We start from the raw sequence: 25017 nt of genomic DNA, 5'->3' as shown, positions 1-25017 counted from the left end.
GGCCACGGGAGGTTTGAGGTTATGCCGTTGAGCGGACCATCTGAGCGATGTCATTCTCAGCGGCCTCCATGCCGCGCATGCTGTGCAGATCTGGGACCCCTGACGATTTTGAACATTTTTGACTCTATCGATCCATTCTCCCGTGCCGTGTCTCGTGCTATCTACCACAGATCGCTGGTGCTCTGTATTAGTACGTCCCGCACGGTCAGCGGTACGGAACCTCGCTGGCTCGCTCGACTGACCAGTTTGCTTCGAGCAGTTTTCTTCCTTTCGCCGATTCCTGTACCTCTTATCGCTCGTTCGCCATCTCACGCTAGTCACCCTCTGCAAGTACCGCCAAGGGAACGATGAGCGTGGGCAAGAAGCAGCGCGTTGCCGCGACGCGCCTCCCTCCCGAGGTCCTCCTCGACATCCTTGCCCAGGCGGGCGCCAACAGCAAGACCCTGCGCAGCACGGCACTCGTGCATTCTTCGTGGCGGTTACCGTCGCAGTACCTCCTGCATACCGAGCTCGCCCTCCCGTCCAGGAAGATCGCCAAATCGTTCCTCCAGGTCCCCGGCCGACGCTGCTACGCGCGCAAGCTCTCGCTCCCCATCTCGCTCGACCTCGAAGACTGCTGGGAAGTGCTCGAAGGAGTCGAAGGATTGCAGCAGCTGACGCTCGTCGCCCAAGAGGGCGCAACGGGCAAGAGCAAATTCGAGATAGACCTCCTCGAGGCAACTTCGCTCAAAGGTACCTATGCTCCTCCCGTCAGTCAATGGTCCCTGTGAACTCCGCTAAACTCTCGTATACGTGCTACCAGACCTGAGATCCTTGCGTCTCGCTGCCCCCTTCTCGGAACCGATACACCCCTCGACCGCATTCACGTTTGCGTTCCAGCGACTCTCGACTCTCTCGTTCAAAGGCCCGTATATGTCTTGGCCGATCGCTCTCCTTGATGCGCTGGTCGTGTCGACAGCGACGTCCCTCAACTCGCTCGAACTCGACTCGTACGGCTCGCACGCGTCCGCGTCCCGCTTTTTCGACGCCCTGCTCCCAATCGCGCCCCAGGTTCAGCACGTCGAGGTCCACGGATCGGATCGATCGAATCCGGCGCTGCTTGTGTTCCTGACAGCGTGCACGAACCTGCGCTCGTTCACCTGTTGGGAGGCGACGCCGGCAATCCTCGATTGCCTCTCGCCTACAGTCGAGGCGCTTCACATCCGCAAGACCTACGTGTTTCACAATGACATCCTGTACGACCTGTTGCTCACGAACTCTGGCGTGCTTGCCCATTTGCGACAACTGCGGTGGTCGGGCATCACTCGCGCGACGCTCAAAGCGCAGCAAGGTGGATTCGAACTGCTCGACGATCTCGCCGAACGCGGGATCGAGACTCAGTTCGGCGCCGAGTCGGTTTCGACGTGGTACGGTTCGGGCCTTCGAGCCTGATGATCCAACTCATTCCATTGTACCATCACCTGTATCCGTAGTTAGAATTGTCGTTAAACTTAGACAGCGCTCACGTAGACTTGGTCATGTACTGTTTAGACACATAGATTGTATGATAGATCGCCTTGTATCGCATTTGTTTGCAACTTTATCTTTCATCTCGTTTCGGCTCATCTCTGCTTTCCCTCGACATCATCGTCCAATCTTGACGGACTGCACTCGATCGGCACTACCTCCCTCGTCGTATACCTTCAAGGTCGGCGGATGCGGAACCTACGGTAAAAGAACTCGCGGTTCAGTTCGATCAAGGTCCCTGTCTGTCATCGGATCCGGATCATGGAGGATCTCGCCGAGCTGCAAGATGGAGAGCTCGAAGTGTTGCAGTGTAAGCTCTATATTCCTTTCCCTCGTGTTCTGTCCTTTCTGCGTTGCGGCCAGCCTGGCAATGACGAACTTGCTCGCTGCTCTTGCTCATACGCGATTTCGTGTGTTTTACAGCGATCTTCATGGACGACTTCGAGAAAGTTGCGAGCAAGACGGCATGGAAGGTACGTGCTTTACACTGCCGACCGGCAACAGGGGAGCAAGCGAGCAGATTCTCGAGGTTGGTGGGGCCCGCAACTGATCAAACTGCTTGCTTGAAATCTCGGTCGAACCTCGTCTATTGATATCCTTGACAGGCAGTCACGGCAGTGCACGAGTTTCGAATCTGCGTGAGACCGGTCGAAGAGGACCTCAAAGACAAAGTCAAGATTTGGGTTCGCTTCAAGTGAGTTCTACCATGGTCACCGTGAGGCTGAGGCCGAGAGCTCAATTTGGTCCCCTTTCCTGTGTCCCGACAGGCTTCCACAGCGGTATCCGAAAGTACCGCCAACTATGACCTTTGAAGAGTCGCGAGGTCTGGCTTCGATCCACCTGACTGAACTCGTACGCTTCTCTCGGGACTTCACTACCTCCTTGGACGGATCCTGAACTGATTCGAGTATTCCCGGTAGTCCACGGTCCTGCAGCAGAGTGCAGCGTCGCTTGTCGGAATGGAGATGATTTACGAATTGTGCACAAAAGCCGCCACGTTCATCACAGATCGGCACCTCGACTCGGTTCGAGGCGCACAAGCGAGCTTTCAAGATCAACGGCGACAGCGCGAGGAGGAACGAGCAAAGGTGCTTCAATTGTCCTTTTTTCCGGGAGGAGGTTCCTGCTCAAATCGCTGATTCCGCATATCTGGTGCTTCGAAATTGTCCAGGCTGCGAAAGAGGAGAAAGTTAAAGCGAGGGAACGTCAGGAACAGCAAGAAGCGGAAGAAGCAGCGCGCCTCTCACACCTCATCTCGGAAGACGTCCGGAAAAAGGAGGAACTGCGATCAGAGCGAGAACGGAGAGAGCGCGAGCTTGACTATGCTGAGAGTACCGCGCTCGAACTCGACTCGGGAGGTGATAGGCGATGCGCGATCAAGGTCAGGCAAGCGCCGGATGAGGCCAAGCTCGATGCGACGGTCAAATTCGGCCTGCCCGCAGACGGAGGCGAGCCTCTCTCTCAGTGTTCGTCGCTCTCGTGTCACTGCTAACGATCTCAAAATATTCTCACCGATAGACTGGCTCAGTGTGACCAGTGCTGCCGAGATCGCAATTGCAAACCACGCGCCTCGCCCAGCGACCGCTTACATCTTTGACCTTCTTGCGCCCTATTTCCTCACACCCCAAGGGCGACGCAAAGTCGGCAAGCTCGAGATAGATCTCGACCGGACTAACGCGATTCGACACCCGAACGTGCTCACTCCGATCGGTTATCGCCTAGTGCCCTACACGCCGGGGTTCTTCCCGGCAAACGCGCACTCGAAGCCAATAGGTCGGTTCGGCGAAGGGTGGACTCTGATCATCCTCTCGCAGCTCGTCCTCTCATCGCACACGCAGTCGCTCGAAGATTTGCTCTCGGCCGTCGGCGAGTTGCGGATAGACCGAGCGCTCGGCTATTTCACGCACCTCGTCTCGGCAGTCGAATGCTTGCACGCCAATCACGTTGTTCATCGCGCAATTCGGCCCCGAGTCATCTTTATCACCAGTGAAAAGGGTCGAGCGAAGGATGCCGGAGATGCAAGTTGCGGAGGAGTACGGCTCAGTGGTGCAGGGTGGTACAGGCGGCTGATAGATCTCAACAAGGCCGAGCCATGGCTCGTGCAGCCGGCAGAAGAGGAACCTCCTGATTCCTGGTAAGCGGACTCTCGTCTGATTGTCGCAGCGCAGGGTTTGACCTGCTTCTCAATGACAGGATGTGCCCAGAAGCGATCGCTGCACCTTTCGACTATGACCGGTCGCGCGACATGTATGATCTTGGGCTCGTCTTTGCCCAGCTAGTCTTTGGACTCGATGTAGTACACCGATACTCTTCTCCGGCAGAGCTCATTCAATCGATCCCTCGCAACTACCCGCCCGTCATCCGCAAGACCCTTGTCGACCTCCTTTTGGCCGATCCCAAAAAACGACCTCATGCCGCTCGACTTGCTGCACAGCTTGCCGAAAACAGCAATAGCAGTACGACCCTACATCCGCTGCAAGTTTCGACGACTCCTCCAAACCCACTCACCGGGTGGCATCAACTCAAAACTCCTCGTGTCGGAGGTCAAGCCTTACCGATACTGTCGCCACCGCTACCAGACAAGAACGCGTCTCGCGCTCAGGATCAACCTCTATCCCGCAGTGTCGATGGCCCGAGTGGATTCTTCTGGCAGCCGAAATCATCAGGTTCGAGGTACCGCAGTGAATTCGAAGAACTCGAGTTCCTCGGACGAGGTGGAGGAGGTCAAGTCGTCAAAGCGAGGAATCGGCTCGATGGTCATCTGTACGCAGTCAAGAAGATCCGATTACCCGATGATCGCGCGAGCGAGATCAAGATCCTACGAGAAGTGACCATCTGGTAAGACCGCTTCTCTCGTACACCGCAATTATCGACCGTATTGAAGTTGGTATACCGACAGGTCTCGAATGAATCACCCCAACATTGTTCGATATCACACTTCGTGGACCGAAGTCGACGAGACGTTCAGCTCGTTTTCGGGGCTAGAAGGCGCGAGTCAGTCGGGCACTGGCACGGGTACTGGATTCACCAGCGAACTCGCCACAACAGACAGTGAAACTATCGATACCGAGACAGAGACGAGCACGGAGCAAGAATCGGATTCGGATTCGTCGGACAGTGTTGTCGATTTCGACGAGGACTCGGACCCTGGCGCCGACCTCGATATCGATCTCGGAGACGATTTTGACGATATCGATTTCTTATCGGTCGGACACGCGCAGCAGCGTAGTGTTTCGTACCCGAGCATTCACTTTGGGAACGAGGACGATCCTTCTCGTCCCGGTTCATCGAATGGTCACAGCTCGGCACAACCATCGAAGAAGAGCACCCGCGCCTCGACGCCAAACTTGCCTGTCGCCACTGCAACTCCTCCAAAGCAGCGGAGAACACTATATATTCAGGCGAGTTGCCTCGATCAGTTCAGAGAAGCACAGCGTGTCTTAGTCTTTGCGATTCTCGCAGATGGAATACGTCGAAAAGCTCACACTGCGCGAAGCGATCGAGGACGGCATCACCGAAGTCGACTCTTGGAGATTGCTCGTGAGTTCTTTTACCTCTTTACGCTGGCATGTTCCCACCTTCTGATCACAATTACGCTAGTTTCAAATCCTATCTGCCATGTTGCATTTCACCTCGCTCAAGTATGTGCTCACTAGCCCAGCATGAGCCCTGTTCCATTGTTCTGACTTGTTTGTCCGTGAACAGCATTATCCATCGAGACCTAAAACCGTCCAACATCTTCATCGACGTCAAAGGCGACGTCCGAATCGGAGACTTCGGCCTTGCTGTTAATCAAGGAGGCGCAGACCAGTCTGATGGTTTCCTCAGCGTCGAGACTTCGCAAGACGAGAGTGACCTTACCTCTGGTGGGTTGTCCAGTTGATTCGAGTGTTTAATCGACTTGGAAGCTGATCCTCTGGATCATCAGGTGTTGGCACTTCGCTCTATATTGCACCCGAAACTCTTGCGCCAGGTCGACAAGATCGCGGAGTCAAACGCGTGCCTTCGAACAAGATCGACAGCAAGCCTACTTCTTGTATTTTGATCTCATCGACACAGTCGACTGACCATTCTATTTGCAGTGTACTCGCTCGGTATCGTCTTTTTCGAGATGTGGCACAAGTTCTCGACCGGCATGGAACGCATTCAGGTGAGAAGGTAGCTCGTTGATATCAGAGATCCCACTGACCATGTTAGCCTACAGGTTTTGCACGAGCTCCGCCGGCCCGAGATTAAATTTCCATCTTCGTGGGACGCTGTCAAACTTGCTCGACACACAAGGATCGTACAAGCCTGCTTGACGCACGACCCCGAATTGCGTCCGTCGCCAAAAGATTTGCTGGCGTCCGACTTGCTGCCCCCGCGGGTTGGGGACGATTCCATCCAAGAAACTATTCGGCTACTCTGTAAGTGCCTAGAGCGGAAGATTCATGTCCTGATGCTTGCTGAAACATTGGGCCATGCCTGCAGCTCATTCGGGTACGACTCATGCGCAATCGCTCATCACGGCACTCTTCAATCAGTCCGACGAGGATCGACTTCGCAAGGATTTCTCCTATGACTTTTACGATGGCGAAGGAGTGAGTGGCGTCTATTTAATCAAAGTTATCGGGTCCTAACAAGGGCTTTCTCTGGTACAGGCCAAAGTCGACAATGACCCTTACCTCCAGCTCGTCCACGACAAGCTCAGCCATATCTTCCGTCAGAAGGGCGCGATCAGGATGGACAGCCCTCTTCTCATGCCAACCTCGCAGGTCTACGCCTCTCGCAAACCGGTTCGACTTCTCGACTCGGACGGAACGATCGTCTGCCTCCCCTTTCACCTGAATATCACTTTCTGTACGCCTTTCAGCTTCAAGGCTTGTCAGACCGTCCTTACTAATCGACGATCGTCCTAGGCCGAATGGTTGCTCGAGACTCAACTTTCATCCGTCTCAAGCGCTGGACGATCGCTCCCGTATACCGCATGTCTGCCGCCGGAGGTCAGCCTCGTGCGATTCTCAACGCTGCGTTCGACATTGTCTCGGACGTTGCCATGCCTGCGATGGAAGCAGAGTGCATCTTTGTCCTCGAGGAAATCCTCGCAGCGTTTCCATTCTCTGGCCAAACTTGGCATGTCCTCAATCACAGCAAGATCCTCGACGCGCTCCTCGATATCTTCCCAGCGAAGCAACGCGTTCAGGTTGCGGAGCTTCTGGTCCAGCACAGCCGCTCGCAGCGGACATGGGTCAAGACTTCGACCGAGCTGCTCAAACTGCCGGGAGTGACCAAGGCAATGTGCGACACGCTTCGAGCGTTCGATGTATCGGGTAAATGGACCTTCACTGTGACTATGTGCTGGTCGACGGGCGGGACTGATCGATTCGTTTTACTCACAGGCGATCTTGCCAAAATAAAATCGCTTGTCCTGTCCTCCGTTACTCGACTCAAACATGTGGCCCAGGAAGGTCTCGAAGAATTGTCCGATATCGTCACTTTGTGTCATCAGCTCGGCATCAAGAACATCAAGATTTCGCCATTACTCGCTTCAAACTACGACTTGCACAAGGACGGCTCGATATTCGAATCTCACATCGTGAGAGGCAAGACTCGAGACGTGATTGCAGCAGGCGGAAGGTGAGCTTCGTAGACTGCTGCTTTCGGGTATCAGATACTAACTGAATGGTGCCCAGGTTCGACGAGGTCGTCTCGCGTCTTGCGGCACCTGAAGTACGCTTCTCGGGGCGATGTCCTCATGTTGTCGGCTTCAGTCTCTCCGTCGCCAAGCTCTCGGCCGCAGCGGCCGACGCTCATCAAGTCTCGCTCAAACGTAATCCGAAGGAGTCATTCGGCCCGTTTGCGATTCGTCGTGCAGACGTCTACGTCGTTTCGTTCGTGCCCGGATTGATCGACTTACGACTCGAGATCGTGAAAGAGCTCTGGGTCGCAGGGATCAAAGCAGACCTTGTCAGTTACATCATCAAGGGATCCTATCGGCCTCGTCGGCTGACCCAAAGATGTCGTTAGATGTACGACACGAACGTGTTCAATATCGCTCCCGAGCAACTTATGGTGGCGGCTCGTCGCGAAGGCATTCTGTGGCTCGTGATCGTCAAGCCTGGTGCTGCTGGTCGGCTTCCTGGAGATGACGCAGAAAAGTCGATCAAGGTCAAATCGGTACTGCGAGGCTACGAAGTCGAAGGTTCGTGACTTCGCACGGCGCGTGCTCGTCTGTCGCCAAGCTGAACTTCTTCCTCTTGTTTGCATCATAGTCCCACGAGCTGAACTCGACACGTGGCTCATACAATCGATGCGAGAACAATCGGCCGTTGATGAAGCGATTGGAGGCGGCTTCGCAGACCCAACGAACGAAACTGCCACAGCTCTGCCGGAACCTCCAAAGCCGAATCAGGACTTCTTCCCGATCTTGCCTGACGAAGACGTGCGACAGAAAGGCCGTCACAACAAGCGCTCGATGATTGCGCATCGCGCGCAGAAGAACCTCGAACAAGCTACAAAGGAGGCTGCAGCCGCTCCAGTTTGTCCGTTACTGTGTCTCTTGAGTTTTCACCATCGCTGTCCAATCTGACCTCTCGGGTTTCTAGTCGCAATCGATCTCGATGGTCCGGCGTTTGAGCGCTTGGCAAATTCCCCCATTTGGGTAACTAGGTAAGCTCGCCTGCCCTGTAAATGTCAAGCTGCAGAATTTACACTACACTGACGCATTTCAAACTCGATGGACAGTGACGACGCATTCAAGCAAGTGATGCATAGTGCTCCTCAAGGCAAACGCGACTATATTGTCAATATCCGTCAAGCGATCCAGAACAAACGCAACCGCTCCAACCCTCCGATCGAACGGTTCTGGCTGTACTCGCTTCGAGACGATCGTTCGGTCCTCATGTCGTTCTTTGAAAACGTCTGACGAGGTTGTCCTGCGATCCCAATCTGTTTCGCAATTCTGTTTCTGTGCCAATTTGTTTCTTTCTCCCTTCTCCTTTGTGGTGTTGTCCGGTTCGTTCCTCGTCATCTTTGGTCGCTAAACCTCTGCAACTCTAGACATTACTGCTTCTCTCCAGACCATCACCTTACTAACGAATACAACAAGAAGGGCACCCGTTCAACAGGATCTATCAGAATTCTGCTACAGAGATCAAGTTGAGATCCTTCCAGAGTGCAGGACGCTCAGGACCTCCAGTGTGATCTTCGCCCGAAAAGTATTTCTGAATTGTCGCTGGCTCGTCAGACCTAATAGCCGAGGCAGGCAGCGCCGGAAAGACGTCAGCATTGCCTCGCGACCCGCGACAGACGGGTTCAAGGTGGACTTACCACTTGGAAGCGACACCTTTCTTGAGCAAGGCGTTCCTGACTGGGGCCCAACTGAACCTCGCGACGTTCGGGTAACCAAACAACGGGTCGAAATTGGACTCTAACCACGCGACGGTCTTGGGATCTTTAAAAACCCGGGTTCAAGTTCCGAAATCATTCGTTGCGTTCATATGAGTCGACTGAATCGTAAAGGGAATAATTCGCACCTGAAGGGTACCCGCTACCGAACAGTCTTCGCTCATCTGGTTGCTCGACTTGTTCCTCCTCCTCCTCTTCATGCTTTCCCTCTCGTTTGTCGATGGGCGGTTGTCTAACCTCGAGGAAGGTCCAGTCTTGGAGGATCCTGTCTCGTGTGATCTTGGCGACAATCGAGGCGGCCGAAACGATCGGGAACAGTGCATCGGCTTTCGAGCACACCGTGAACGAGATCGTCGGGAACAGCCCAGAAAGTTTCGTTTGGTAGTCTGCTGCTGGTCCTACAGTATCGACGAAACACTAATGTATAGGCAACAAGGGAAGATTGCGGTAAGTCAGGCACAAGGAGCATCGTGCGATGTGTAAAAGCGAAGCTAACCTGTTTGATGTTGTAGCCTTTGTCGACGACTTCCCTGATCAGGTTGATCGTACAATCGTGGCTCTGAGCGTTTCTGCGATGGTTCGAAATAACCATGAGATCCGAGCGGTTGAAGTTTTGATCGTAGAGGGTAACTCTAGCCTACAGGTTGTATGGGATCCTGCGAAGCATACCCATCGAAATGTCGTTCGGGCTCATGACGGTCACTGCGTATTTGACGTCGTTGGCATGCTCGATAATCGACTTGAACAGTTCTTCTCGGATTGGATCCGTCAAAGTTTTCGAGTCTGTAGCGCAATTCGGTCGTCAACCTCTGCAATACAAATCTTGACGTTCTCATTCGTGTCGAACGGAGCATACCAAAGAATCCAAGTCCGCCAAGCTCTTCGGTGTAACTTAATTTGCAGAACGCGATGCCATATACTTGGGGACCTATCGGCTCGAAAGCGTCAGCATTCAAGATCAAGATGCCAGGCGATTTGGATTCCACTGCAAGAGCACTCACCGAGAGCCGGTCCTCGTCCTGCTTCATCGACACCCAACATCCACTCGTCTGCTTCTTTCCCTCGTTGCACCTCCTGTGCATTTGATTCATCAACAGTCGCGTCGAGAGAGTCGGAATGGAACGTGTACGAATCGACAAGTGCCTCATTAAGTCGAACGGACGGGAAATGGAACCGTTCCGAGGCCGCTTCAACCTCGGTGGTTGCGTCGACCGACTCTGCAGAGGGTTCGAGTTTGACTTTCTTCCGTGGTGGCATGGCGGTGCTGTGAGTGGTGAAATAAGTCCGGGATGCGAAGGGTTGAGAGAAGACAGGGCGCGCGACCGCAATTTCGCGGCGCGTCTCGTCACGTGACTTTACCTGCTTCTCTGTTCAATGTTTGCAAAAGGAAATCATTGTCCAGTGAATATGAGTAGGGTATCAATGACAATTCCGATTTGGGTAATACAAAAAAGGGAAGTCGCAAGGGCAACCGAGGTTTTTATCTTTATTCCGCTTTCCATCTCATTCCAGCGCTCCCAGCACCCAACGCCCCACCCGATCCTCCTGGATCAGTCGCTTCTGTACCTTCGTTTCCATTCCCTATTCTCAACTCGATCCCCCACAGCAGGATTGTCGAGAAGATGTTGACCCACGCCCAGTACGACTGGTGTTGTTCCAGCAAGAGGTGAGTGTCTGTCACCCGGACAAGAATGTCAGTCTTGTCATACTCTGTACCGTGAACGAGACTGAATCGTGGACAACGTACAGACCGCGATCAGCCCTGCTCGACTGTAAGTCAGCACGATCGTCATGACTCTTGCAGCCGGTTCTTCATCGAGCAGTGCCCGCTGGTCGTGGTATCCGCCTTTGTCACGCTTGAGGGTCAAGACGATCCGAGTAGCGGCATAGAGTACAGCGACCCGGTAGAACAATCCAACGAGGACATGAATCGGGATCGCAGAGGAACTAGGTAGAGCCCAAAGCAGAAACCGAAATCAGGATGCTGCTTCGAGATAACCGAGTCGGGACAGAGGACTCACGCAGCTTGGACAAATTCGACGCCAGCTCCAAAGGTCTGACTGACGGCACTCGACAAGGCGTCGAGCCTGACAATAGGCGCACGAGAATTGAATCAGCAATGCGAGCTCGCCAGCGTGTAAATCGTCCTGATGAGAACACTCACGACTGCAGTACAACCGGAGGTAAAGGTGGATGTCCGTTGGTACCGGGAGCTTTGAGAACGTGTTTGAGAATCCCGCCAGAATACATTTGCGGTCTGGCCGAGAGATGGAAGATCTGAAACACGGCGTAGCTACACATGTCCGAAGAGGTTGATGTCAGCGTCGGAATATGCCATTTAAGGCAAGGAACGGAGGCTCACGCAAGCATGAGCGAGGTCTCGACCACGTTGCCCTTTTGGGTACTGAAGCTGATCCCGCTGAGAAACAGGATCGCCGTGACGGCGACTCCGATCAACGTTGCCGAGATCTTGTCCGACACGCTCCCGTAGGACTGACAGAGGTAGGTACGCGGTCAGTGCGGACGCGACATGCGGCGGCGAGAGAAGGTTTCACCTCGAACAGGAACCAGAAATTGCCGACGTAGACCGCTGACGCGAGCACGAGGACGCCGAGGCGCATGAAGTCGGGACTCTTGCTGTTTTCGATCCTCGCGAGGGTGAAGCGCGACACGCGTTGGATGCACAGGAGCGTGCATAGGCCTTCGAGGATGACAAAGATGGGCGACAAGGTGCGCAAGATTGTCGACCAGTGAGCAGGCGCCGATTCAAGGATCGAGTGTAACAGCGGCGACGCGATGTGCGCGGCGGGGACTGCAGCGGCGGTCTGAGCGTGCGGGTGCAAGATCTTGGACCGCAGGGATGCGGGCGAGGGTGTGAGAGCGTCTTCGGTCGAGTACAAATTCAGGGTCAGGAGCAAGAGGGCGGGGACGAGCAGTGGCTGCAGGAGCGAGAGCGCGGTCGAGATCGGTTTGAGTCGCGTGTTGCGCACGAGGAGGTGGAGGGTCGCGGCGAAGCCGAACGCGAACGTGAGGAGGAGGGACAGCGCGAGCATGCATTGCTTGCCAGCAATGTCCAGCGCGAGTGGGAGGTACAGGAGGATCTGCGCAAACGACGAGACATGCGCCGTGAATCGAACGAACGTCGCTACATACGAGGTCATGCTGCAATGTGTTACATAGAGGGGTCAGCCAGACCGCTTTGGTGCCGAAGAGGGAACGGCTCACGCGTTCAGCGATGCAGCGCTGCCTGTCGCACGAGACGACGCAGAAGCGATCGATCAACGAACTCTTGTTCCTCACTCAGGCGTCCTCTCGGGACCAGGAGTGTACTACGGTTTCGGAACTCGCCGGAGTGTTGTCGCGAGATCGACGACCACGAGAAAGGGTTCTGGAGGGCGGTGTGTAGCGTGAGGATCCAAGGTCAATAATGATGAAACCCACATCGGTTCTCGCGTCGCTTTCTGGCGATCATTCTGCGTCTCTCTAACTCATCCGCTCATCCAATCGCTACATCGAATAGCAAGCGATTCTATACAGCCCGTCGGCGCCCGGCATATCGGCTTCAAATCATTCCGAGCACCGCCTCGTCGACTCTCCCTCGCGCCCCACTCGACAGCGCGGCCACCTCGTATGGCCTTCAATCTCGACACAGAGGTGAGACTGAGTGCGACGAACGCAGACCGAGAGCGGTACGATGAACTCGCGACCTTGTACGGCCTGATCGTCTCGCTCGACTACCTCGAGCGGGCGTACGTGCGCGACTCAATCGACTCGGCTCAGTATGTGCCCTTCGAACCCACTCAGCGCGACCGAGAGACGACCCTGCTGACTCGACGCGAATTGTCTCGACCAGGTACGCGCCAGCCTGTTCGCGCCTGCTCACCCAGTACAAGTCGATCATGAAACTCGTCGGAGACTCGGTTCCTTCGCTCGAAGCATTCATGCAAGAATACCGTGTAGGCGCTCGATTACTTCCGTGCAGTCGCGATCGTCATGCTCATCGTCGTATCCGCGCTAGATGGATTGTGCCGCAGCCGCACACCGCTTGAACATTGGCGTTCCCGCCACCGTCGAACACAGCTCGGCAGAGGATGGTCACGGAGGAGCTGCAGGTTCGGGAGAACATGCGAAATGGGTCGCGGAAACCACTCAGGTTAGCTTGACTTCTTGTATATAGTTGCTTCAGCCGCAGCTGACAGTTCCTTTCTCTCTCTTCTTCACAGAATTTCATCACCTTCATGGACGCCCTCAAACTCAAATTGCGAGCAAAAGATCAGCTCCATCCGCTGTTGACCGACCTCATGAGCGGCTACACCCGCTTCAAAGCGAGCAGCGAGTGGGAAGGACGACCCAGGATCCTGCACTGGTGCGCCCACCAGCTAGCTCTGTCTCTGCTCTAGAAGTTTGACACTCATGTGCCGCTTCTTCGCAGGCTCATCACTCTGAACCAAATGCGCGCGAGTGACGAGATCACGGAAGAACAATCGAGGCAGATGCTGTTTGACGTCGAGCACGCCTACTCCGAGTGAGCCTTGAACACTGCCAAGCCCTGCCATCGCCGTATCGAGCTGACAGTTTCGTGCCCTATTTTCGCAGATTCTTCCGGTCTCTCACCTCGTCGAAGTGAGGACCATCCGCCTGTCCAGCAGAGCACAACATCGAACGAGACAAGCAGTAGATACCCGCAGTATGAAAAGTTACCCGCATCCGCGTTTACTTGAACGTGCCCGACGTCAGTACATAGCGCGCATGCCGATGCATATGTGAGCTCTTCACAATCCGCCCTCGGTCTTTAAGGTCACAAGCCGAGACAGACATGCCAGAGTCGTGATACATACACATGCAAGCTGCGAGCTCTAGTGTTATCCGCTACTGGCTGGCGGGCGCCCGCCCAGTCCAACTCCGTCACTCATTCCTACTGTAATGACGCTGACGACGCACCATAAATGGCATCCCGAAGACCGAATCTTGGCTGTATGCGCTCGGCCATCGCGACAAGACATATCCGTGGTGTTCCGCGGTGACAAGTCGCGTGCTTTTGGAACAAGGGCGCACTGAGCTTGTCCTTCACCGTCCTGCCGCCTCCCCGCCTTGACATACCCTAGTTGTCCCACGCTCGGACATGTCGAACATTGTGCTTCCTGCGGTCATCTTCAAGTGTGGGGACAAGAGCGCCAAGAGGTACCTCTGCCCGAAATGCTATCTGGCGCCCTCAGCGTCACCCGCAGGTAATCCCACTGTACATCTCTGAGTGTTGTCTTCCGGCTCATCCCGCTCGCTTGCACAGAAGTCAAAAAGCATATCGAAGACAGTCATGCCGTCTCGACGGGCTGCCCTAAGTGCAAAGCTGCTGGCGGCGGAGAGTGAGCTTTTGTCTCCTGCCTGTCTTCCGTGTTTGACCTGCAATCTACTGACACGGTGTCATGGCGTGAGTATAGGTCTTTCAGGTTGAACAATCATAAAAAAACTTGTCCACACGAACCTCTTAATGCGAATCACGGTTACTTCCTCGACACAAGGGTTTGGGATGCAGCCGACAAAATCCTGGTGCGCAGTGCTGGATATCCGCGATCGATCATGAACTCACACTTCTGTCGCGGTAGCTACCCTCGACCGGGAACAGAGAAATCCAAATTGATCCGGCCGCTCTTGCCCAGGTCGATTCTACAAGCAGTCTTTCTCATCCTTTCAGACTCGCCTCTCCGGCATGTGCTAATACTTCATTCTGTTCGCTCGATACAGAGTTTCCCAGCATTTTACGCAAGCGATTGCTGCCGCTACCAAAGCTCCCAGTGCGTGCTCTTCCCCGAGGATTGCTGCCGCTACCAAAGCTCCCAGTGCGTGCTCTTCCCCGAGGCTTTTCCCGAGAGACCGCTTAAACATCCCGATGCCTCTGGGGAGAAAACAGCTCCCGAGTATCCGAGTAGGTCCTGGAAGGAAGAAGAGGACAGAATATCTCTGCCCGCGATGCTTCTTCCGAGCTTCATCGAACCGAAGCGTGAGCTAGCGGTCATCAGGCTTTGACCCAGTCATCTTGCTGAAGTGCGTTTACATCATCCAGTTTATCGAGAAGCACGTGAGAAAGTCCCACTTCCCGAACGTGTTTGGGTGCGAACTATGCCAAGCTGCTGGGTTGCCGTAAGGTTTTTCATGCTCAACTCTCGGAGAGGTCGGCTGATGGAAGCGCATTTGTCAGTGGGGAAATTCCTGAGAATCATGCGGAGGAGTGTCCAGCAAACACAGAGCACGTGAAAGCGTACGAAGGCGATACGAGATTATGGGACAAAAGCGAGAAACTTCTTGTTGGTCAACTCCCCTCTGTTGCCTCGACAGGCAGTGCTGACGAGCATTGAGCCTAGTCGGAACCGATCTCGAGCCGACAGCCTCGCCAACAGCATTCCGGCGGAGCCTCTCGACCAGGTGGTTCGAGCGCAACTGGACAACAGCCTTTGCCCCCCTTGGCCCCGCGTATACCCCCATCTTCGGCGCTTTCGAATTCTGGACATGATTCGATGCACAATGGATCTCGTGGTCCCATCAGACATGCCCAGTCTTCATACCATCAATCTCAAGGGATCAACCGCATGACCCATATGGATGCGCCTACGAACACTTTCAACGATCACATGGGCACTCAGAGCGCCCCTCCGCAGAACTACAACGTGCATGTCTCTCCCAGCTTGGCCATGACGCCGGACGCATACCCCAACACTCGCAGCGCTCACCCTGCATTCGTTCTTGACGCGGCGAACGCATTCCCTCTTACCTACAACACTCATCCCACGGTTCCCCTGGACGCGCTCTCCGATGCCGACGTGACGCAGCCTATGTCCAACCGACCCGAGTCGCCGGGCGCGCATCCGAACCCTTACATGCCTGAAGCGTCTCACCATTTCCACGAGAACCCTCATTACGGCTCACTGGCGCAGAACGTGGGTCCATACTCAAGCTCTGGAGGCGTGTCCCAATTTCATTACGGCTTACAGACGCAGAACGTTGGGCCATACCCAAGCTCTGGAGGCGTGTTTCCGATTCCCTACGGCTCACCGACGCAGAACGTTGGGCCATACCCAAGCTCTGGAGGCGTGTTTCCGATTCCCTACGGCTCACCGACGCAGAACGTTGGGCCATACCCAAGCTCTGAAGGCGTGTTTCCGATTCCCTACGGCTCACCGACGCAGAACGTTGGTCCATACTCAAATTCTGGTGGCGTGCTCTCGAATCCTTATGGCTTACCAACGCAGAACGTTGATCCATACGCAAGCTCTGGAGACGTGTTCCCACCGCTCGCTCACCAGGGCGGATTCCCCCCCGCCACTTGTACCTGCTTGCCTGGCTTACCCTGCCAGACATGCCAGAGCAATTCCAACATATTTCCCTCCCAATCGACTTCTTACGGGTACCCGAATACCGGGTATCAGCAGTCCCTCGGCAAGGGAACCTTGCGCCTCTCGCAACGCAAAGCTCGCCTGTACGGAATGGTTCTTTGAAAGTCTGTCTTCAATCTTTTCTGTGGGATATTAGTTCGTGATGTGGTGAACTCTGTGCAATACACGGAGGACTGGCTTCCTCCACAATTGTCTGTGTTTGTGCTATGTACAGGAAGAATTCTTGAGGCATTTGAACTGGCAATAAAAATGATAAGCTTTCCGAGTCCATATTGTGGCTTAGGCAGAGGACGGTCTCGCTCTTCCGAGTATGCGGCCAGTGAATTGAACCGGCGTAAATGGAAGATAAAGGGGACCAATAGACCAAGCGAGGACCAAACGTAAGGCTGATCGAGCTAATATTGATATTGCAATTCTTCATCGTTTTTACTTAATTACAGCGACTGCGTGACTATTTGGAAGTGGTTCGCGCTGTTGCAATGGAATACTTGCGAACTCTAGGCTGAGAATGAGGGCAGCATTATGTCGTAATGTGCGAGCGCACGCGGAACATTCTCGGATCAATCATTCACAGCTGGGTCTCGCTCTGCCAGTTTCGTGCATCTACGACTCCGGTCCTCGAGCGATGAGTGGTATCTCGTTCAAGATCAGCGCGCCGAACAGGCCGACTTCGAACGCGGCACCTTCTCGACCGTCGAACGGGCGCCACTCATCGCATCGCGGCGACGGCGACTCTCAGGACGACAGTGAAGACGATCATGATGCGTTTCGTAGGTCTAGCGGGGGGGACAGCAAGCGCCGAAAGGTGCAAGAGGAGGAAGTGACCGCATTCGGGAGAGATGGAGCTACCAGGTCCGTCTGCCAGCATACTGGACTAGCCGCTCCCACGAGCTCTGCTGTATTCGTCCAAGAGACTGAGCGAGGCTGACCTCATTGTGCGAACGTATTGCAACCCGCGCAGCAAACATGCCAAAGCGAAACCGGCAGCTCCTCTCGTCATTCCGGCCCTGGCCAATAAGGACTGGCGCAAGGCGGCAGAAGAGCTCAGAGCGGGTAGGAATGCTGGCAGGAACGGCAAGAAGCGCGAGATGTACCTGCCCGAACAAGGAGGCGGGATGCGAATGCGGGAAGGACCGTCTCAGGTCCCTTCCGTCTCGGAAGCAGACGCCGACGCAATCAACACGGAAGAGGTAGTCGGTGGTCTCGAAAAGCGGGAGAAACGAAATCCGCCTCCGCAGGCCGCCGACAATCCGCCCAATGAGACGCCCTCGAGCGTCGAAGCACCCTCTGCCGTGACAGCACAGCCGAAAACGCAGGAAACCGAAGAGCAAAGAGCGTTGAGAGAGTTGCTCGGAGAAGGAGGAAGTACTGCGACGGCGGAGGAAGTCTCAGTGGAGGCCATTTACTCGGCAGAAGACGCAAGAAATGGACCGATTGAAGAAGCTGACGCACTCAAACGGGACGTCGAATCGCGGCCAGACGAAGTGCGTCTCTCACTCTCATGAACCCCTCAAATGCGTAGGGACTGACATGGCGAGCGCTTTCGTCCGATAGGCATCTCTCGACGACTATGCTCGCGTTCCGGTGGGCGCATTTGGGCTTGCCATGCTGCGAGGTATGGGATGGCAACCGGGACAGGCCGCGTCTCGCAGTGGACGGGGCGCGATCGAAGCTCACGTCCCGTCGTCAAGACCAGCGCTGCTCGGAATCGGGGCGAAACCCATGGCAGAAGCGATAGGAAGCACAGGTGGCGATAAGAGCGCAAAGAGCAAGAGTGGCTCGGGCCCCATGGGCAAGAGTCGAAGGGAAGAGATGAAGTTTGTTCCACTGGTCAAGCAGGCGAGGGAGAGCTCTGCATCGGGCCGAAGTGTGAGTGGCGATGCTCTACGCTTTCTCGGCGTTTTTGCCCAACCTGATCCGCTACTCGCACTCGTTATAGACTCCTCTGCCAGTCACCGATGGATCAAGAGCCTCTTCCCAGCGTCACTCTCGCTCACCTCCGCCAGCCTCGTCTACTCGTCGCGAGCGAGAACGGTCACCACGTCGGGACCGTGATCGAGACGGCTACCGACGTTCACGCTATGATGACGATCTGGATGGCAAGTCGAAGTCTCGCCCCGAGGAGGACGATCGACGCGGTTCCCGGCGAGAAGACGACCGCAGACGGTCACGCTACGATGAAGATGATAGACGGAGCAGTCGCAGGGACGATCGAGACGCCCGCAGATATCGAGACGATCGCGAGAGCTATCGGGACGAGAGGCGCAAGCGGGATGATCGCGGGAGTAGAGACAGGAGGTGAATTCGTAGGCTTCAGCGCAGTATGTAAAGACACTTCCTCGCTAGGCGCTTCGTTCAGGTTGCTTGAGGTTCAACGTCAATCTCGAGTGCGAGTGACTGCGCACGACGCTGATAACCGCGGAGTTGTCCGGTTCGGTGTAGAGGCTTGTGCAGTGGGCGTCCGTCGTGCGTCCTGCCCAAGTCCCTTCACCAGAACTGCCTCTTTCGAGTTGAGCCTTTTTGCCTCAATGCCCAGAAATTCTCGAAAGACTTCCGAACACCCGCGAAAGCGAAAGCGACCGCCCGGGCCAAGGCCACGGTACCAGTGTCAGCACGGGGACTGCAAGGACAAGCCTCCCGTCGCCGTAGGTGTTTCCTCCGTATCGTTCCAGAGTAGCACCAGACTTAGGGCATTTCGGTCGACCACTCAGGACCTCTCCAAGCATATGAAAACACAGCACGAGGGCAGGGCTCGCATAAGCTCTCCGTGCTTCTTCTGCACACATCCTGATCTTACCGACGCGGTGCGTGAAACGCAATCTCGCTCGGAAAGCCCACGAGTGACCGATCCAGTATTGCCCTGCAGAGCCGCAGCCATCACATCAAGCTGCATCATCGTCCACCAAGTCGTCGCGCGGACGGTGCAGCGCCCGAGCGCAGGGACCGAGACGCGTCCGAGCCCGGGAACAGCGAACGACCCAATCGCCGAGACAAGGCTGAGCCCGACTGCAAGAAGTGCAAATTCTACTGGGAGACCAAGCGCACATTGTAAGCACTCTTCCTTTGCAGCGAACACGGATCAGTATTCAGGTTCATTGGCAGCGCAGAGTACGTCACTCCTGCCCCGCCTCGGACACAACGGGCACATGGGAAAAAGCACCCGATTTGGGAATCTTCGTACGCAGGGTGAGCTCGTCGTTCTGTAACCCCATGGTCATCAAGAGGATCGCTCAGACGCGACCTCAATGAAGGGTCTGGACATAGAAAAGTACCAGTACTGTCTGGACAATGCGAAAGAAGCTGGCTGGAAACCTAGCCCCTCGGAACCGGTAGCCGATGCAGACAGCGCGACGTCTGCCACAACCCCTCAGCTCTCGTTTCTTCACTCACACCCCCCAGCTGCATTCAATACTGTTCCTGGTGCAGGCTCAGCAGCACGTCAGCCGCAGCCAGCTTTGGGGCTGTATGGTGCGTCGTACGGCTTCGGCCATCCCGGCTTCAATGACCACTATGCCGTTTCAAACGACTGGGTCCATCAATCCCAATCAGCTGCAGCGTCAGGAAGCAATGTCTTCCAGCCGACATGGCCTGATGAGGATCTTCAGGCCTCAGTATCGAATCGATCGTACCCGACCGAACGGCACGATGCGCACAGCCTCCACAATACCTTCCACACCTGGTCCGAACAGCAGCCTTCCTACATCCATGATGGGTATCCTGAGCTAGGCTATCAAGTTGGACCAGCTGCACCATCAGGAAGCGGCGTCTTCGATCCGGCAAGCGGTCATGGGCACGATTTTCAGGCTCAAGTGTTGAATCAAGCTCACTCGTGGAATTCGCACGTTTCGGATCAGCCCCATGGCGCGCACGACCTTCGCAGTCCCTTGCCGACCTGGTCTCACTACACCAATGATGGGTATCCTGGGCCAGGCGCCTGGCTTGGTGGACCAGCTGCAGCATCAGGAAGCGTTGTCTTTGCTCCAGCAGGGCGTCGTGGGAGCGACTTGCAGATCCCAGTATTGGATCAATCGGACGTGAGGGGACCGTCCAATTCCTATGACTTTCAGACCACGCACAATCTCGAGTACAACCCTTACCACACCTTGTTGGATCAGCAGCCTCACCACGATTCGAATGCCCAATATTACTCCATGGCAAAGAATCAATTGTCCCTGCGCAAAGCCCGCATGTATCGATTCCTTTGACCTACTTGAATCGATCCTGTTCCCTTCTCCGCCTCTATCTTCTTGATCAACCTCCCCTAGATTCTTTCGTCACTTGTCTGATTTGTCCTTGTTTGCTGGATGGCTGGTCTTCCCCCGATATGTATCTGTTACCTTAAACACTGTAGCTCGTCGCGCTTGAATATGCAGCGAGCTCGCCGAAAGGACCTGAGAGTACTCTTGTCGTCTGAGCGCTACTCGAAGCCGGCAAGCGGCAACGAATCGGCAAGGAGAAGCAAGCTTGGAACCCTTCGAGCATGTTGCAGTGGTATTTGACCTCTCGGAGGATCTGGTTATACACGAAAGACAGACAGAAGATCGAGAGCTATTGACATCAGGGTAGGTACGTATGCAAGCGGCATCATCGTCGTTCGTCTCGGCAGGAAAATTTTGGTTGTGTTTGTGTCTTCGGGGGGCCAAGCGTGCGTTACACAGTCCACTTGTTCACCTTGGTACCATACTGAACAGACGATGTACTCCGATCGGTCAGAATCGGCTTCGAGCACGTAGACAAGAGGGAAAACAAAACTGCTTACTTTTGCTTGACTGTCCTTGTGGCTGACAAACTCGACATCGCTCGACACCTTGTCCTTCTCGCTAAAGTTGATCCCACCCTTTTCGAAATTGAGCACGCCGTACTTGAAATGTTTGCCAATGTCCTTGATCCGCGCCTCGTCCTCAGGCGAGGACGTGCGGGTCCACAAATTGATTCGGAAGAACGCTTTACGGGCCGAGACGATCACGCCGGTAATCTCGTTCGAAAAAGTTGAAGGCAGCGGTGTCGGTGGCACTGGCGGTTCTGATGCCGATGCAGGCGGTTCCGAGTACGGGGTTTCAAACGTTTCGCCAATCGCGGCGAGCATCGTGTAGAGCCAGAACGTGTCGATTTCGGACGCGTACTTGCCCCGAGGCAGTTGTACGGACCACTTGCCTCCCTTGGCGTTCGCCGAGTCTTCCCATGCCGGCTTGACGCCCTCTTTGAACAGGTAGTAGTTTGAATTTGGCGAGAGGTGCGAAGGTGCGATAATGTTGTTGTACAGTCTGTACGCTCGTCGTCAGTCAGCACTAGTCTCTCGCTCGATCGAGCAGGGGGGGAACATACCCCCAGAACTCCTCAACCGACTGGAACGAGATGACTTTGGAGAGCGCTTCCTCCCACGACTTTGCCTTGTCCTGCTTGCTCGCCGAATCGAACCATAGAGTCCACGGCGAGTACAGTGGGTGCTTGACGTTGAAGTTGGTCGGATCCGACAGGACAGTCACGTCCTTGGCGGTGCCCGGTTCGTGATCCTCCGTCGCGATCGCCGTCTTGACTGCGGCATGTGACGCTTGCGCGGCAGCAGCGGGGAGATTCGACTGCGGTGCAGGTGGCGAGGCAGTAGGGTTCGACATTGGATCGAGGGAAAGGTTGTCGCAAGGTTGAGCGAGATGATCGAACGAGATGAACAAGGTCGGATCAGCTGTATGGATCTATCGGGCCAGCTGCTTTCTCGATGGGTGATCTGGTAGCTTAGATAGTGTCAGGCGATTCGGAGAGCGCGGTCGTGTGGAAACGATGTCAGCTCCTGTGGACAGCGCGCCGTGGTCCGCCTCACGTGCAGCAACTAACTTCGCCACATGGCCACACTCACATAAGCAGAACTCTCGTCATTTCCTCGACACAATTCGCAACAAGGTAGCGAGATCCAATATATATGTGCAGCGAAAGGAAACGGATGAATAGGTAATAACGACGCACGAGCCAGAATCCTGTACCCGGCCCACACAGAAGCTTTCGCTCCGCAATGAAGCGACAGAATAAGAGACCGATTGTGTGTATCGATGAAAGGCAAGGTGCAGGGGCGCGACCAGAAGAAAGGCGAAGGCAAAGGGCAGAGACAGTACACGATACCAATCTAGCTTGATCAAGTCGAGCGAGGGGCCACGAGTCCAATCCGACCTCTCGCGACATCGTGCACGATGTACCAGGACTGTGCGATCATACGGGTATCAGCACGATATCCTTGAACCCGGTAAGTAAGGGGAGAAAACGCATAACTCACGAGAACTGCAGGCGGCAAGCGCAGACGCGATGAACAGAGCTTGGTTAGTCCTTCGTACGCTAGCAAGCCCGATACTCTGGCCGCACAGCGTCCACGACTTACTGAACGTGTCGCCCAAGATCCAGCTCGATCCGATGCCGAGGTTGGCACCCATAACTGCTCCCACGCATTGAGTCGGGTCTTCCGTTGTGTACCCAAGGTTGAAATCTGTCTCGTACACACCACGTCAGCCTCGTCAGGTAGGTGTACGGATCGCACCATTCAGACGCGCGTACCATCCGGGTTGATCTTGTACTTTTGCAGAGTGATACGAGCGAAACTGAACTCGACCGTCGGCGTCGAGTTGCAAGGCTGACCGCATCGCATGGTGACGACAGATCAGCACAGCGACACGTACCTGCATCCTGCATAGGGTCCACTTACGAAAGTCCATACTCCAGTGTCGTAAACTTGCGATCCCGGAATTTTGGCATAGAATTGGGATGCAGCAGCTTGCGGCGCCTACCAGTACCAGCAATAGATGCTAAGTCTCTACGCAGGACGTTCACGGTCAGACCGAAATGGGACCTTACGATAATTAGAGTTGTACCAGAATCCAAGATATGGTTGACGCGTTGGCTGATCGCTTGTGCTCCGTTCACGAAGGGAGCAGCTGGTGGCAAGGACAGAGAATGGTGATCAGGTCGGTGTATACGGCAGTTGCGACACTAAGCCTAGCTTACAGGCAGCAATCTGCCAGTAAGTGTTGAACGTTGTGCTCGAGTCGTCCTTGGCGACGTTAAAGAATCGAATGCTACCGGTGATCTTGTTACGCGCGTACCCGGAGAAGGTAAGCTGTGGGAAAAAAATATTAGTATATACTGCTTGCGTCGTTGTTGCCTTGGAGCGGAACCTACAGCGGAGACTCCCGGGGTGTTCGAAAGGCGCAAACCAAAGTACGGGACATTGCCGACTCCTTCATTGGTCAACGTGAACTGAAAGGATGAAGAGTATGCTTGGGAGAGAGCCGGGTAGGCGAGTCCCATTCTGCAGCGACAGTCATAGCAAGTCAGTACGGCATCAACGACAGTGTGATCTCCAAGGTGAATCGTACAGTCTAGAGACGATCGCAAGAGAACGAGTCAGTGTAGCCAGGACAGCTTGGCACGATATCGAGACTTACCCATCAGACGGAATTTGCGATACCGACGAAGACAGAGACGAAGCCGCGATGACGGCTTGACTCTTTGCAGTGAGCATACCAGCGGACACAGTATCATAAACGAGTTGTCTGAAGAGCAAGGTTCGACAGTGAGCTATTGTGGACGATGCGATTGAGGTGTCCAGGTTCGGAAACTCGCCCGCTCGACGAGGTGCCATCAACAAAGTTGGTCGTGACTGTCGTCGACGTTCTGTTGGCAGTCGACGAAGCGGCAACATTGTAGCGGTCTTTCGATCCACAGCTCGACCCGCATGTCGTCGAAGCAACGGTGAAGTCGGACGAGCCAGTGTCAAAGTAAATGTCAAAGTTTTGTGCCTGCTCGAGCAATCCTGTGCTCGTCAGTTCCGCGAGGGGGATGTACCGTCTCGGCTCGAGCAGCTCACCGGAGTTCCGATCGTTACGCTTCCCGTCCAGACTGTGCAATTTCACTTGAGCATCGGTTACACTTCTCTCAATGATGCATGGCGCAGTACGTACTGGCTTGTTCCTGAATCGTGAGCGGAACAGAGCCACGCTTCGAGAGTTGCTGGACACCACCTTGAGTGCGGCGCGCCGCTTTGTTGGCCGTAACCGCGTTCGTGTTCTGTCAGATGCGCGCCGCCGAGCCTCCTTGGTCAGCATACCGTGCTCTGGGTTATTTCAACACACGCGACCGTGAACTCACCCGTTGATATTTGCTGCGGAAACGCCAAGTCGAGATGGAAAGTTGAATCATCCGAACAACAAGCAACGCGTGCGCGCACGGGTATAGCAGAGTAGCCAACGTACCTGAACAGACGGCTGGTTTCCTGCTTGATCGCGCTCAGATTGACACTGCCGTCCGCTTGAGTGATCCCCGTGTCGCGCTTGGTGAGCGGGATCGTCCTGGACGCGTCGATCGCTGTGGGAAAGACGATTGAGACGAGAGAGAGCGCAAGTGCGGTCGAGAGGATCATCCTGCTTGTCGCGGGCGCTGTAACGAGTGACTAGAGGTGAGGGAGAGTGAAGTCCGCGCGATTAGAGTGAGGAGTGGAGATCGAGAGAAACTTGAAAGAATACAACACCGATTGCAAAATAGCCGGCCGCCGCGAATATTCAAATGTCGGCTCTCAATTGTCGGGCTGCGACGGATCCGCCACATCTCGACACAATCCAGCGCAAAAGACACGGAAACATAAGAGTGTCGAAATGGCATTTCGTTACATTTCCAGTTCGTCGTGGAACTTCCGAATATTCAAAGTGAGAAAGATACAGGACCAAAGACTCAAGAGACGACCAATTAAACGAGTGTG

At 54.9% G+C, this 25017-nt stretch overlaps 10 protein-coding genes across 10 annotated transcripts; 6 read left to right on the top strand and 4 right to left on the bottom strand.

The window, feature by feature from the left end:
• Positions 1 to 347: 347 nt before the first annotated feature.
• Positions 348 to 1431, top strand: JCM15063_003110 (uncharacterized protein; the record flags this gene model as incomplete). The annotated part of the gene is made up of 2 exons (XM_076678705.1): positions 348 to 732; positions 803 to 1431. The coding sequence occupies 2 exons, from the start codon at positions 348 to 350 to the stop codon at positions 1429 to 1431; spliced, it is 1014 nt and encodes a 337-aa protein (XP_076534197.1).
• Positions 1432 to 1767: 336 nt separating this feature from the next.
• GCN2 (serine/threonine-protein kinase GCN2) lies at positions 1768 to 8410 on the top strand (the record flags this gene model as incomplete). Its single annotated transcript, XM_076678704.1, has 24 exons — positions 1768 to 1816; positions 1930 to 1979; positions 2112 to 2200; positions 2274 to 2358; positions 2427 to 2594; positions 2678 to 2954; positions 3025 to 3640; positions 3700 to 4344; positions 4406 to 4907; positions 4969 to 5046; positions 5107 to 5147; positions 5212 to 5372; positions 5435 to 5527; positions 5589 to 5656; positions 5711 to 5912; positions 5977 to 6086; positions 6147 to 6345; positions 6405 to 6815; positions 6885 to 7122; positions 7179 to 7452; positions 7513 to 7687; positions 7758 to 8027; positions 8091 to 8154; positions 8230 to 8410. The coding sequence occupies 24 exons, from the start codon at positions 1768 to 1770 to the stop codon at positions 8408 to 8410; spliced, it is 5046 nt and encodes a 1681-aa protein (XP_076534196.1).
• A 208-nt stretch (positions 8411 to 8618) lies between these two features.
• RNH201 (ribonuclease H2 catalytic subunit RNH201) lies at positions 8619 to 10149 on the bottom strand (the record flags this gene model as incomplete). Its single annotated transcript, XM_076678703.1, has 7 exons — positions 8619 to 8733; positions 8815 to 8938; positions 9021 to 9309; positions 9389 to 9461; positions 9534 to 9675; positions 9749 to 9820; positions 9894 to 10149. The coding sequence occupies 7 exons, from the start codon at positions 10147 to 10149 to the stop codon at positions 8619 to 8621; spliced, it is 1071 nt and encodes a 356-aa protein (XP_076534195.1).
• Positions 10150 to 10378: 229 nt separating this feature from the next.
• On the bottom strand, positions 10379 to 12053 carry ICE2 (Ice2p; the record flags this gene model as incomplete). The annotated part of the gene is made up of 6 exons (XM_076678702.1): positions 10379 to 10566; positions 10640 to 10839; positions 10914 to 10979; positions 11057 to 11185; positions 11255 to 11385; positions 11448 to 12053. The coding sequence occupies 6 exons, from the start codon at positions 12051 to 12053 to the stop codon at positions 10379 to 10381; spliced, it is 1320 nt and encodes a 439-aa protein (XP_076534194.1).
• Positions 12054 to 12522: 469 nt separating this feature from the next.
• VPS28 (ESCRT-I subunit protein VPS28) lies at positions 12523 to 13519 on the top strand (the record flags this gene model as incomplete). Its single annotated transcript, XM_076678701.1, has 6 exons — positions 12523 to 12671; positions 12746 to 12848; positions 12911 to 13045; positions 13116 to 13258; positions 13325 to 13417; positions 13489 to 13519. 6 exons carry the CDS (start codon positions 12523 to 12525, stop codon positions 13517 to 13519), a joined length of 654 nt encoding a protein of 217 aa, XP_076534193.1.
• A 1966-nt stretch (positions 13520 to 15485) lies between these two features.
• JCM15063_003105 (uncharacterized protein) lies at positions 15486 to 16382 on the top strand (the record flags this gene model as incomplete). Its single annotated transcript, XM_076678700.1, has 1 exon — positions 15486 to 16382. One exon carries the CDS (start codon positions 15486 to 15488, stop codon positions 16380 to 16382), a length of 897 nt encoding a protein of 298 aa, XP_076534192.1.
• A 523-nt stretch (positions 16383 to 16905) lies between these two features.
• Positions 16906 to 18582, top strand: SPP2 (spliceosome ATPase-activating subunit SPP2; the record flags this gene model as incomplete). The annotated part of the gene is made up of 4 exons (XM_076678699.1): positions 16906 to 17132; positions 17242 to 17764; positions 17835 to 18149; positions 18220 to 18582. 4 exons carry the CDS (start codon positions 16906 to 16908, stop codon positions 18580 to 18582), a joined length of 1428 nt encoding a protein of 475 aa, XP_076534191.1.
• A 943-nt stretch (positions 18583 to 19525) lies between these two features.
• On the top strand, positions 19526 to 20485 carry JCM15063_003103 (uncharacterized protein; the record flags this gene model as incomplete). Its single annotated transcript, XM_076678698.1, has 1 exon — positions 19526 to 20485. One exon carries the CDS (start codon positions 19526 to 19528, stop codon positions 20483 to 20485), a length of 960 nt encoding a protein of 319 aa, XP_076534190.1.
• Positions 20486 to 20930: 445 nt separating this feature from the next.
• Positions 20931 to 21895, bottom strand: JCM15063_003102 (eukaryotic translation initiation factor 4E; the record flags this gene model as incomplete). Its single annotated transcript, XM_076678697.1, has 3 exons — positions 20931 to 20963; positions 21040 to 21544; positions 21606 to 21895. The coding sequence occupies 3 exons, from the start codon at positions 21893 to 21895 to the stop codon at positions 20931 to 20933; spliced, it is 828 nt and encodes a 275-aa protein (XP_076534189.1).
• Positions 21896 to 22407: 512 nt separating this feature from the next.
• JCM15063_003101 (pepsin-like aspartic protease) lies at positions 22408 to 24681 on the bottom strand (the record flags this gene model as incomplete). Its single annotated transcript, XM_076678696.1, has 14 exons — positions 22408 to 22473; positions 22546 to 22550; positions 22648 to 22752; positions 22821 to 22896; positions 22969 to 23046; positions 23118 to 23197; positions 23268 to 23379; positions 23442 to 23571; positions 23708 to 23815; positions 23886 to 24061; positions 24130 to 24161; positions 24224 to 24329; positions 24411 to 24423; positions 24515 to 24681. 14 exons carry the CDS (start codon positions 24679 to 24681, stop codon positions 22408 to 22410), a joined length of 1254 nt encoding a protein of 417 aa, XP_076534188.1.
• Between the last annotated feature and the right edge of the window lie 336 nt (positions 24682 to 25017).

The sequence above is a fragment of the Sporobolomyces koalae genome (assembly GCF_050403365.1).
Source record: "Sporobolomyces koalae JCM15063 DNA, S_koalae_JCM15063T_v1_ctg16, whole genome shotgun sequence".
NCBI classification, from domain to species: Eukaryota; Fungi; Basidiomycota; class Microbotryomycetes; order Sporidiobolales; family Sporidiobolaceae; genus Sporobolomyces; species Sporobolomyces koalae.
This window is presented reverse-complemented; position numbering and strand designations above follow the sequence as displayed.